The sequence below is a fragment of the Etheostoma cragini genome, chromosome 5 (genome assembly GCF_013103735.1).
Source record: "Etheostoma cragini isolate CJK2018 chromosome 5, CSU_Ecrag_1.0, whole genome shotgun sequence".
Lineage (NCBI taxonomy): Eukaryota > Metazoa > Chordata > Actinopteri > Perciformes > Percidae > Etheostoma > Etheostoma cragini.
Window position 1 is genome coordinate 17096182 of NC_048411.1, and position 13007 is coordinate 17109188.

The 13007-nt window shown below is 41.7% G+C and overlaps 1 protein-coding gene across 3 annotated transcripts in view; it reads right to left on the bottom strand.

The window, feature by feature from the left end:
- dtx1 (deltex 1, E3 ubiquitin ligase) overlaps positions 1-13007 on the bottom strand; it is a 49427-nt gene that overhangs the window by 15541 nt on the left and 20879 nt on the right. For all 3 annotated transcript variants that reach the window (XR_004656677.1, XM_034872029.1, XM_034872028.1), the window contains exon 3: positions 3128-3875. Coding sequence is in view for 2 of the 3 variants with exons in the window: in XM_034872029.1 (XP_034727920.1) it covers positions 3128-3875 (748 nt within the window). In the remaining variant the exon portion in view is untranslated. The remainder of the gene's footprint in view (positions 1-3127; positions 3876-13007) is intronic.

Sequence of the window (13007 nt, forward strand, 5' to 3'; positions counted from 1 at the left end):
ACCACATTAGGCTTAGTTAAGAAAGTGCTAAGGACTAATATCTCATCATCTGTTTATTATGCACCATAAAGACAGTGAAAGTGGGGTTGGAGTGAGAGAAATCCAAGAGTGCTTAATTGCATATTGATGTGAGTAGCGGGAGGCAGAGGCAAGCCCTGCCCCCTGCTGCACTGAGTGGGGGGGTTACAACATGTGTAATGCACTTTACAATGCACTAATAAGCAATATTGGCATCAAGAAATCCCAAATTGCATCATCGCATTGGTACAGATGAGCTCTCATGAATTATTCATTCATTTCAATATTAATGTTGATCATGGGATGAGTGCCAGAGCAGAGCGGTGCAGCAGCCCACTGACGGATAATGATCTCTGCACTCGGCACACATCCCCCAGGCCAAAAACACTCAGACGAGTAGTCTTAACATAAGCAAAGTGGAGCCTGTAAACAAACATACAGACATACAGGCAGACAGATGAAGACACACACACACACACACACACACACACATTCCTTTTGTAAAAACCTGGTTAAATGTGCGTGAAGAAAGTGCAAAGGAGGAAGTGGTTTGGCTGGGAAAAAAACATAAGAAAAATCCCCGGAGATCATGTGACATTCTTTCTGCGTTCATTCCACCTCAAAATGTGTTTCTTTATCTTTCAAAAAGATAATACAATGCAAACACATGTTGTATTGCCATATACTTATCATCAAATGTTTTAGCTTCTAAAATGTGACCATTTGCTGCTTTTCTATAATGAAAAAAATCTTGTGTTGCAGCTCTACTTTTTTAATATTTAGCAGACAAGTCAAGAATAAGTAAGACACATGCAACAGTGTGAAGACTGTGCGACCTCAATCCCTTTAAACAAATCTAATCAGCGTGCATCAGTCGTTACTATACATGACCTTGAGTCACTCACCTCAGGGCTTTAGTTGACGGTTTAGCAGGTAGCATGTAAAGGCAGGTGGTGATATAGAGGGCTGTATAAAACTCAGGAATGAGATAAACTCATCACTGTTTACACAATCCAGCAGATGGTGCCACTTCTAATATTTGTGCATGCAAGGTGGGTGCATGAAGCAACACAGCCCCCAACCCTTTTATAGCTCACAACCAGTTCAGACAATAGATAGATCAATATTTGGACTGCATCATCTTCAATGATACACGGGTCATAAAAATACATACTGTGTTAGCTTGTGCACAGATGAAATGTAAATGTATATATGGATATAGGAGACTTATAACCAGATAGTAGGGTTGTTTGCGTATTTAAGCAGCAACATAAACTCACCAAGCGTGCCAGATACCTTCCTCGCACCCGGTGCCAGTTACATTAGGGTGTGGGTGTGTGAAAAACAGATCTGATGTTTACATTATGTGTGGGTTCCTTTGTTATCTGTCTGAATGCACACTTGCAGGAATGCACAACAGTGTTCACATTTGTGTGTGTGTGTGTGTGTGTCTGTGTGTGTGTGAGATTGTGAGAGCTCTCATGTCCTGCCGTGTGTATGTCAACCACACTCATCCTGTATGTCGAGCCACTCGCCTGGGAACCGACGCACTCTACCTCACCCCGTCTCTTCCCTTTTCTTGCTCTCGCCCTCTCCTTCTCTGCAAAAACCTTTTGTGCCGTGAGGTGAAAAAGTCACACGTCATTAGGATTGGGCACCAAGAACCGGTTCCAACTTGGAGTCATTTCAAATTTCAATTTCAATACCAATGAAATCGTTTCTACATTAGAATTGTTTCAAAACCGATTAGTTCCAAATTCAAGTTTTGGTTTCCGGGGCGGCCGCCGTACTTCCAGGCACTTGTTATGTTGCAGGTGTGGAGCACAGTAGGCGGCGCTCTAAAGTGTGGTTTTATTTTTTTTGAAAAAAACCTTGAACGTTGAAAAACCCTGTACAACGCCACTGAATCAAATTTCAATTCAACTCCACCCCTTAAAGAATCGAAATAGAGATCTGATAAGAATCGCTATCAAAAGGAAGAATCGGAATTGGAGTCAGAATTGTTAAAATCAAAACGATGTAATCCATTACTCCGCGCTCACCTGAGCTATCACGGATTTCTGAAAATACAGACGAAATGTACCTGAACAGGTTGTCCCATGTCCCATCACATATGCCTTTTCACAGATATCATTTCCCACCTGCTCGCTGTATGAAACAAGGTCACGGCCTGCTATGATGAGCAAAAAAAAAAAACTATACGCTTCCTTTCGGTGACACAGAATTAGGCCACAGAAAGTGAAAGCATTTGTGCCTGGGTGAAGGACGGTATTATTCAAACATGCTGTAATTGTGTCTCTCCCCATGAGCGGTGAGAACAAAATGGAATAAAATTAGATCAGGAGAAGGTTTATTTTAGTAAAAGAAAGCAGGATAGGGGACTGAAGTATCGGGTACAATGCGAGACACACTTCTTTTCCTTGGCTCCTTTCGCTGAATCGCTGTGAGGTCAGAGCGCTCAGCTGAAGCTCCCATTTTTTGTTGATCCATTATTCATTTTTCCCTAGTAGAGCTCTGCCTCCATTGCTAATAGGTTTCCACAGCTAAACCAGAGCAGTGGTTTCACACACACACACACACACACACACACACACATTCCACAATCAATGTCATATTTGTTCACATCCCATAACACAACTACCACAGCGTAGAGTGATAGCAACAAATTATACGCCTATTGGGGCTAACATAAGCTCATTATGGAGCAGTAACCATGGCAGGCACACATACAATATGAAAGAGAAGAGGTTCTTCCTCAGTAAAATCAGCTGGACCCATGGCTTTTTTTCCCGCAGATCCATTGATCAGCAAGTTAACGAGAGTAGTCACAAATCAGCCAAGAGAGAGGCATAGCAAAAGACAGAGTACAATACACCATGACACATATAGACTTTGTGAAGCAGACAAGCAGAAACAGAGATTGTCTCTTTGCTTTTTATATCCACCCATTGCCTCAGCTGATCTGTAAATTCAACTGAATCCGAGCATTATGCCCACTCAATATCAACTTACAGGCTACTGCAGACTCCAGAAAATCCAAATTAGAAAACAAGGGGAATGAATGAGAAAACAAGGGGAATGAATGATTGTGTTTATAAAACACCATTACCCTGGTGGGATGGCTCCTCTGGCAGTGCCCATGGAAATGCGCTGTGTGCCTGGCCTGTTCAGGTTGTTTTGTCCGCTGATGGTGAGAGCATGGTGGCCATTTGTAGATGAAAGAGATGGCATCAAGGGGGAACAGGGGAAATTGGCAGTGGACATTGGCAACTGCACCTGTTCAGCTTTGGCTTGCCCACCTCCCATACTTATGTTAATATTGTTGGGGCGGGAGGAGGCGGATGTGGGAGACCAGAGGGAGGTTCCAGCAAAGGTATTGCTCTGCCGTACTACAGCGAGAGTTCCTGTAGCGCCCGGGTTTCCTGCTGTCCCACCGTAGAGCTTACGCCGCTGGGACGCCAGAATAGCATTGGAGGCGGCCCGCGTGCTGTTGACCAGGATGCACTGCTGGCAGGAGCAAGGCTGGCCGGAGCTGGCTCCCACAGGCCACGACTGGGACTTGGGGATGGAACCCATGATGAGCGGGTATGCCAGGTCCATGCGTCTTCGCAGGCGCCGCTTGCGCTGGCTCTGCCTGTTGGTCTGACACATGCTGTTGAAGTCGATGAGGTAGCAGAAGCCTAGAGAGGTCAGGTCGAGCCAGGGGTGCTGCTTCTCGTAGGCGTTCTGGATGGTCACACAGATCTCCATGTCATATGGCGTCCACGAGCCGCTATCGTTCTCCCACTCCCACACCACACCTTTCCCTGGGGCAGACGATGGCTCGTAGAAGTTCCTCTGGACTGGTCTCATGGTGCCTAAAATGAAAGGTCAGAAGAGAGAGAGCGGGCATGAGGACAATAACAAACAAATGTAGATGTACAGTGCATGTCTATGTAGGCAGGACACGCAAAGGAGTGAAGAATGTACTGCAGTATGTCACTTCCATAAAGTTGGTGGACTTGCAAGAGACAGATGCAAACAAGGCATGGACGTTTAGTCTTTAATGTGGGTCAAGCTCTAAGAACTCCTACATTTTAATAGGAATGGATAGCATCTTTCCTCCCCTTTCCAAATCTTTCAAATACCACAAGTCCTGGCTGTATTTGCGCTTAACTCTAAAGACAAGTCTCAAGCTAAGCTGAGATAGCTAAATGAACTTCATGTCTAAAATCGTTTGTGTTCCCCTTTAAATATGCAGTAGGTAAGACTTACAATTTAAACTAACTTTCTGTCATGTTTGCTGAAACTGATCCCATATTTGAGTAGTACCACATGAAGCATGTTATTTAAAGGTGCCCAGCCGCACAAAACCATTTTTGAAATATATTAGGTCCAAATGTGTTTGTGTTATGTCGTGGATGTGAAAATTGACCTTCTACCTCCTCTGTCAGCTCTAGCTACTGAAAAGAAATAAGTGGAGAAATCAGGCCAATTACTATTCATGAGCTCACCCAGGTGGGCTGGATAAAGGATACTGATAGCCAGGCTCTCATTGGCTAACTGTTATCCAATCAGAGTCAAGGAGCTTAGCTCATTGAATATTAATGAGAACTGACACAAATCAGAGTATTCCTGCAAGCTTTCTATACCACGCTACAATGGCTTGAAACAAGGTAAACAAAACATGTTAAGTCCAGGATACCACAAAGTAATGAAAAACTTAAAAAAAAAGAAAAAATCTGGCTGTGCGATTTGCAAAAATCCACCACTCCTACCAGAAATCTACCAATCAGGGCGGGGGTGGGGGTGGGTTGGGGTTGAACTGTGTGTCAATGACTGCTCAGGCACACATATTCATTCTCCCTCATGAGGGGAGGGGCTTAGGAGACAGTTTGGGCTTTCGCAGAAAGGGGGGGAGGGACTAAGAAGTTGTTGATGTTCAAATTCTTTGGCTAAATCCTGGATCTTCACAATCTTATCTACAGCAACTTTAATTGATTTGAATTAATTGATTTGTACATTGGTAGCAAATGAGAAGCAGAACATTGCTTGCTCTTTACCATTTCATCACATTAAAGCGAACATGCCATTCATTTGACAAGAAATAAATTAAATTATTAATTGTGTTAATGATAACGAAGAGAAACAAAACATAAATAGTGACATAAACTGGCGACAAGATTCAGTTGTGAAGCTGCTTTGGTTTAAAGCACATCAAGTGAGCTAACAAGTGTTGAGACAGCAACCCGCCCAACTGATAAAGATGAGGTGGAACACTTCTCTACCTGCCTGGGGGAACGTGGTTGCAAACTGCAACATTAATTCAGTGGGTAAAAATACAAACAAATTGTGAAGAGTATCGGTGTGAACGCTAGTAAAATCCCTCCTGTCAAGAAACTCTGACTGTGTATTAAACTGCATGCATGGCCTTTCAGGAACACAGTCCTCACACCCACAATCCCCTGCTGGGTAAGTCTACAGTTCCTTATGGCGACAGGAAGGAGTAGGACGCATAGCCAGTGGCATTGTACCTCTGTACCTCTGCTGATGGCCACTTGGTTTCCACCTCCATTATAACAAAATTACTGTAGTCACATGGGAAATCAGACACCTTAGCCTATCCATCTCCCCTGCTGCATGTCGGCAACGGTATCCAGGCACTCCAACAGAGACCGCCACCCCCTCCTTTCCCCACCTAATTTAACGGGTAAATGCACCCTCCCCGGCCAGGGAGTACCAGGGTGATAATGGAGGGATGGGAGTGTGTGCAGAGGATGACTGGACGTGGGAATGAGTAGAGGGGTTGGTGGGCAGCAGTAACCCCTTATCCGGTAGCCTGGTGCTAGCTCTGGAGAATAAAATGCATCAGCAGAATGAGCAAGCCCGACCTTGAGTTGTTGCTGCAGACTGCTGCTGAAGGACTCAGCTTGACGGCTAATTTCATTTGGAGCTGCTGAGAATCGCACGCACGCACGCACTGATGACTGCTCAGTGAGCCAGCTGCCTGTGTCTCTCACGTCTCCACTCAGTTCAGCCATGCAAAACTTTTTCTGCCAGTTGCGTCTGTGTCCGCTTAAGGCATGCTTGCTTGATTTCTTGCCGTCCCCCAATTAAGGATTAAAGGCTACCAATACGTTGGAACCTTTTACCACTGCGTGTTTCTGGCCACAATCAATATACGTGGCACAGCTCTACACAGTCTTGGTCAGTGGTAGGTTTAACGCAAGCTTAATTATTGTTTAAACATGTGGAGATGTGTTATGGCCAGGAATCACTTCGAACATCTCAACTTTGGTGAGAAAGAAGGATAAACAGTAGCTCTCTTTAAAAGCCTATTAGTATTTGTAATTGTTCATGAGAGCTCCAATGGAGCCTGATGCTTGAAATGTGCTCAGCTGACAGATTTTCTATAAACAGTTCAGTGGGTTCGGAGGGATGGGTGTTTGGCAGTCACATTTCTCCACTGTAGTTAAAGTGAGGCGAGGACAGCCTCGTTTCTCAGCATTCACAGACCAAGCCACAGTTTGGGACTCTCTTGTATTACCATTACATTTGAGTCACAGAGCCAAGCACCTGATTTTCCAAAAAATAAATACCAGTTGAATTTTGAAAAACCCACAGGGTTTACCAGTACTTACTGCTCAAACATTCCTCTAACCATCTGGATAAAAATACTGTATTAAAATCTGTTGCACATTAAAAAAAGAAGATTTTAATAGGTTTCTCAATTTTTTTTAATATTGACAAATATTGATGTTTAAGAAAATCTGATCTTTAGTTCTGTAACTTGAATGTTATACATGCAGACCACAAACTGGGAATTTCATTGAGCATATTAAGCAGTAAGTTAAAGGGAAGGTTTGACATTTCTGGAAAGTAATGTCTCTTGTTTAATCTGCACGATGTCATTCTTACATTTATGTCTGTGTACCAATAAAAAACAAATGCGATATAACATGTTAATTAGGGCTGAACGATTTAAGGAAAAAATCTAATTGCGTATATTCTGCCAGATATTGCAACTATGATTCGATTTGTATTCATTTCTTTTAAAAGTTTAGCTAAAGTTCAATATAAACTATGTAACAGATAAAACATGTCATTGGAACATTATAACATGACACCATAACTGCTCTACAGCTTTACATGAATTTCCAGCAATAAGTGATATGTGACATTATTCTAGCATTTATCATATAAAAAACTTTAAATAATATACAGTGTATAATAATTAAAAGAGGAAAAAATAATGTTTGACCAAATGTTACACATTTGAATAATCGCGGCCTTCACCATTAGCTAATCACATTCTTATAAATCGGGATTTCAATTTCAAATCGATTAGTCGTGCCGCCCTAATTCTTATAAGTCAGTTTACTAAGTCTGTTAGCCAAGCTAGCTGTTTTGGCTTCTTTCCAGTCTTTATGTTAAAAGTGCTCTAAGCCATTTTAGGTGACGGCAATATATCAATGTTGTATTGATATTGCGATAAGAGACTAGATATTGTGTTAGATTTTAGATATATTGTAATATGGTAAGTGTTGTCTTTACCTGGTTTTACAGGCTACAATACGGTAAATTGATGTAATTTTCTGAACTTACCAGACGGTTCTAGCTGTTCTATTATTTACCATCACCCACTAAGTCATGAAATCATTTCTGGAGAATCTTTATCAAAATTCTCATTTTGTAAATAAAATTTTGTTAAAGCACCAATAGTCAACCATACATTATCGTCGCAATATGGACATTGAGGTATTTGTTCAAGAATATCGTGATATCTGATTTTCTCCATAACGCCCAGCCCAAGGTGACGTTACTTCTTGTTGACATTCAGTAAGTATTTTCAAACAAAAGGAGCCTAGCTCGCTCCTCACCTCCCTTCCGTGCACTAACCCCCCAACCCCCACCCTCAACTTCTTTTTGTCGGTTATTGGCTGGAACGCTGGAAGACTGTTTGTGCAGGTTTCGTGGTGCAGGTTGGCACAGATTGTTGTTGTTGCCGTGTGTGAGCCTGAGGCCTGAACTACCAAACAAGATTTGGCGTTAACAAGGTAACATCAGGTTCAACTCAGGGTTTTCTGTATCATGACGGTGGATCACTTGTTGCCGGGCTCTGTATTGTGTTTTGCCTTTAAAATCGTGTCTGTCTTCTTCCTATTTATTATAATTAAAGTTTGCTCTTCTTATTTAAAATATGCAGCTCTGCTAGATGTTTGTGATTGGTCATACTGTGCAAACACCACCTCTTATGTGAACTTGCGCACTCTTGATTGGGAAACCCTGGGTTGATTGAACTAGTAGTAACAACCGTGATCCAGCATAAGCTGTGTCATGACGGTAGTTAGGGTTAGTGGAGCCGGGTAACTGAAAGAAATCCAGGGCATGTTGATCTTGATTCGTAGTACTAACTAACTACTCCTTTAAAGTTGAACTGAGAAGCCAACTTTTTTATTACCTAACTTTGCTGCATGTTTATAATGAGCGGTTTTGGTGATAATGTTACTTTGCACCTTTGTATTCTCTTCTAAAGATGTTTGGCTAACCACACAATTGTCTTGTTTCTTGCCCCATGTTTGTCTTCCTTTTAGAAACATTGCTACATTCCCATATCTCAATATGTTATAAGTACAGCCCTATTGTTACCAACTGAAATGATGGACACAACTATAAAAAGAAGACCCAAGTTCAAACAACGGAGAATTATTCTTTAAATATTTGTATTCGTATGCAGGGACTGTACAGGCTACTGATCAGGGACCTGGGGGGGGAAAGAGCAGAGGCCAAAGCAACACAGGAGTCCTGGGGCCTCATTTGGGAAGTTGTATACCAAACATACACCCTGAAATTCAACACACTGCCTCCCATTGTGCAGTAATTTACTGGAGTATAGAAACCTGCCTCTGCCAAAAAGCTGGGCCTGAGTTGTTGATGTTCTCCCTGTGACCCTTTATGTTCTTCCTAGCAGGAAACTAAGCCAAAGTGGCCACTTCCTGTCTGACCCTGTGTGCCTTGGCAGCCATCTTTACTGCCCTTCCCTCTCCTCACTTCCCTTGTCCTCTCTTCCACCATGTCCTTCAGCTGTCTTTGCCCAACATCAGCCTGCTTCCCCATGGGTGAGCTGTAGCTGTGTGATGTAGAGTCACGTCTGGCCTTGCAGTGGGACTCTAACCCAACTGTCACACAGGGCCACGGTGAATTCAGGGTGATCTTAACTGGAGGTAAAACTTCCTGCAGTCTGTTCGCCATGCTAGGCCGTCTCCCTCCTTAATAATTTTATTTATTTATAAAAGGAAGGCTTGGTTGAAGCACACTTTTGAAAAAGGAAGGACATGGACCATTACATGGCAACATCCTTGACTGCCCTCAGAGGCGTGGTGGAGGGAAAGATAGCAGGTTGGCAAACTGATGCTTTGTAGTTCATTATGGTGAAAGCTTATACAACAACTGTTAATGCAATTAATGCACATATTTTTTTTTAAAGATATAAAGTCTGGCCTGAATATGTCATTTAATTTCAAAGCAGAACTCCAGACTTACTAAGTTAAAAATAACGTCTTTTGACGTTTGTGTTATATAGATATAATTATCTACTCTTGTACGCCACATTTAAATAATCAAAAAAATGATATGAAAATAAGAGGGAAACTATGACAATAACATTGAAGTACCAAATCCACTTCTCTCTAGCTGCATAACTCATCTAGAGAGTGGAAACGCTTCACTCCACACAAAGAGCAGTAAATCCTAAATCTAATTCTGTCACTGAGGTTATTGATGTGCGTGTTCCTCTCACACCAACACCTCTGTGGTCACACAGGACAGTGTGATGGAAAGAGTCTTAATGGAAAGTGTCTACGTGGAGTGTACCTGATGGGTTACCACACGTAATACCTCAACAGCTGCTGCAAAATGCATGGGAATCAGGCTTTGTTGTCACAGAAACACTAAGAAAAGGTTTTGTTGTCATGGAAGCCGTCCCTGGGGCTGGGAGTAGTGAGAGGAAGATGAGAAGGGGGGTTGCCTGTTTGTGAATGTTCTTACTATTCCTTTCCCTGAGAACAGCGGCCCTCTCATCTACTGCTGACGTTAGCTTTCCCCTCGCTCTCCACCGTCTATTCTGGCTCCTCACCAACACTGTCTCACTGAGCCACTCTTCACATTTTCCACTGTGTCACTTACTGGACCTCTTTCTGCTCTCACACAACGCTCAGCACTTTGACAGAGAGCAAATATATGCGTCGTTGATTCAGGCCCCACATCACCTTAGTAGTTAATGCTCTTCCTTCTTGTGGTTGCAACGGGCAGATGAGAAGCGGCTAGATCAAGCTCTAGAATACAGTATATCCTTATAATATACAAGCCTCATCAGTTTCCCCCGGTGGCTGTGTTGAGCTTATTAAAACATGGTGCAGCATTTTCCCATTTAATAACAGAAAGAGATAGGACCAGTAACAGGTTCAGCATCATATGGCTCAATGCTGTCTGAGAGGTATTTAAAGCTAGCTAATCTATGGTCTCTGCAGGAGAACTGGCAGACCTCTGACATTTCTGCATTTACAGAACAGAAAAATATTTATTTTTTCAATTTAAAGCTGCGAAATATGCAAGACTTTCAAATAGGGAGAGACCTCTTCCTGCTGCTCACCCTCTGCCCTCTCTCTCTGAATGCTAAGACAGCCAATAGGAACACTCTCTCTTTCTCTAAAATGACCGGTGATTGGCCAGGTCTTCTGTCAAAGGCTGGATTTTCCAAAGACTGGAAACAGAGCCAAGCAGAGGTAAAGCAGTCTAGTTTTCTGTTCAGACGTCTTAAATTTGAATTAAGCTGAAAGGTTGGTATGGAATCTTTGCCACAACGCCACAAATATAAGGCCCACCACAGCTTTACTCATTTAAATTGAATTTATCAACTGTCCAAAAATTGTGACAAAAGGCGATTGTTTGTTGTGCACTTATAGTCCTATTCAATATAAAGTTATATAAAAACAGAGAAAAACAGCAAAATCCTCACATTTCAGAAGCTCGAAGAATAATTGGCTTTGTTGCTTAATAAATTACTTAAAATGATTCATTTTCTCTCCATCAAATAACTGTTTAAAGGGGCACTCTGTCAATTTTAAACTTTTTACACAAGTTCAATTTAGTACTATTTAGTCTATGGAAACAGTTGTGTGATGTCATACCCTATTGAAGTTATCAAAGTTATCTGGGCCTGTGCTTGGAGACTACAAATATTTTGATGAAGTTTGTATCACAAACTGTGGGAAACCATTTTAAAACCATTTATCTGGAAGGTAGCATCTAAGTAAAGATGCTATTGAGTTGCATTATGGGGAAAATGCAGGACTGTCCCTTGTCTGAAGAGCTTGGCTAATCAAAGTCAGGATATCTCAATGTTTGCTGCTTCAATTTTTTTACAATTATTTGCAGAATCTCTTATAAGTGCAACATCTTTATGGAAGTGCTGAATCCCTTCAGCACTATACTCCAAGCACTTCATTCTGCTTTTAAAGTATTTCTGCCATTTGTAAGTACACCACATGCTTTTCCTTTTCTTAAAGAGATGACCTGATGTTTCTTTCCAGGACTGCTGCAATGCCCACTCAGCACGTAAGAACGCTAACATTTAGATTTAAAATCCCCAGTAAATTTAGAGTGATGAATGAGGTGAAGCAACAGAAAATGTCAGGGCTTCTTTCAAGACTCACCAATTTACAACACTTCTCACCAATCACACAGGGAGAGCTGCATGAAAGCACAGGCAGGAACATCAATTTCTACTTGAGTTCCAGCCACAGAGATGCAGCCCCAGCTTCTTGCTGGTGCAAAACACAACTCTCTTTTCAGTGGCTTTTTGTTTTTCAATATCACAAGGAATGGTAGAGTATACCACAACCACAGCATCACTTTTACTTTACCGTAAAATCTGTTATATGTTTGACATATTGCAACTGATCTTGCTCAAGCAACATAAAGCACAAAGGTTCTTCTCTGAAGATCTGTTGACAATTGTTCTGGGAAACTCATAAAACTGGCTTCAGTGACAAGACAGATGAAGGAGAAAGAGCACAAATAAAATATACAGTACAGTACATCATACAGTACATCAAAAATGTAAGCAGTACATCCTACAAATAAATAACAAACAGATCTCTATCCAAGTGGAGTCTTTTGATTTTAAGGGTAAGTTCTGTCTTTAAAACAACAGCCAGGTGTCCATGTGTACATTAAGAAGATATTGTTTTACCATTCTAGCAGCAAAGATCTATGGAGACCAACGTTGGCCTTTGGTCAGGTGGTCCACAACTTAGTTCAGACTAAAATATCTCAACAGCTACTGGGTGAATTATATAGCCTGACCAGCACTGGATTTGTGAGGCTCATGCGGATATTAATAAATGAGAGTTGAACATTTCAATAATTAGGCTATATATTGGCATATTTTTAAATGAATACCTTCCATAAAGAAAGCATCTTTATACAAATCCCTTAGATTAGTTTTTTATTTTAAAATGCGACAAAGATACACAATGAGCATAACATCTTACATTGTAATAAATAAAAATTCTGGGCTCTTGGTGGACAAACTCTGTAAAGAACACACTTGCCCAATTCCAAAGTCCGGACTCACAGGCTCACAGTCCCAATCCCATATCTGAGCCCATGTGTCCTCACACACACACTCATTTGGCACCTGAGATCAATTACTGTACATCGTCTTTAGTCCTTGGTCCTCAGGGCTTATTTTGGAATTGGGCTACTGTTTCTGAACAAGCTCACACCTAGTTTGGCATTTCTGCCCTGCGTGGTGAACGTTATACCTGCTAAACATAAGCATTCAGACTGGCTACTGAACTTCGATACTTTTATCAAAGGTGTCTTCCTGCAGGGCTGCATTGGCCAATCAAATACAAGCATGTGCACATTCCTGGTAGCTAACTTTGTAATGCAAACACTATATTTACCTTACACTTGTCTCAATGTAAGATACAATACTTGTTGCC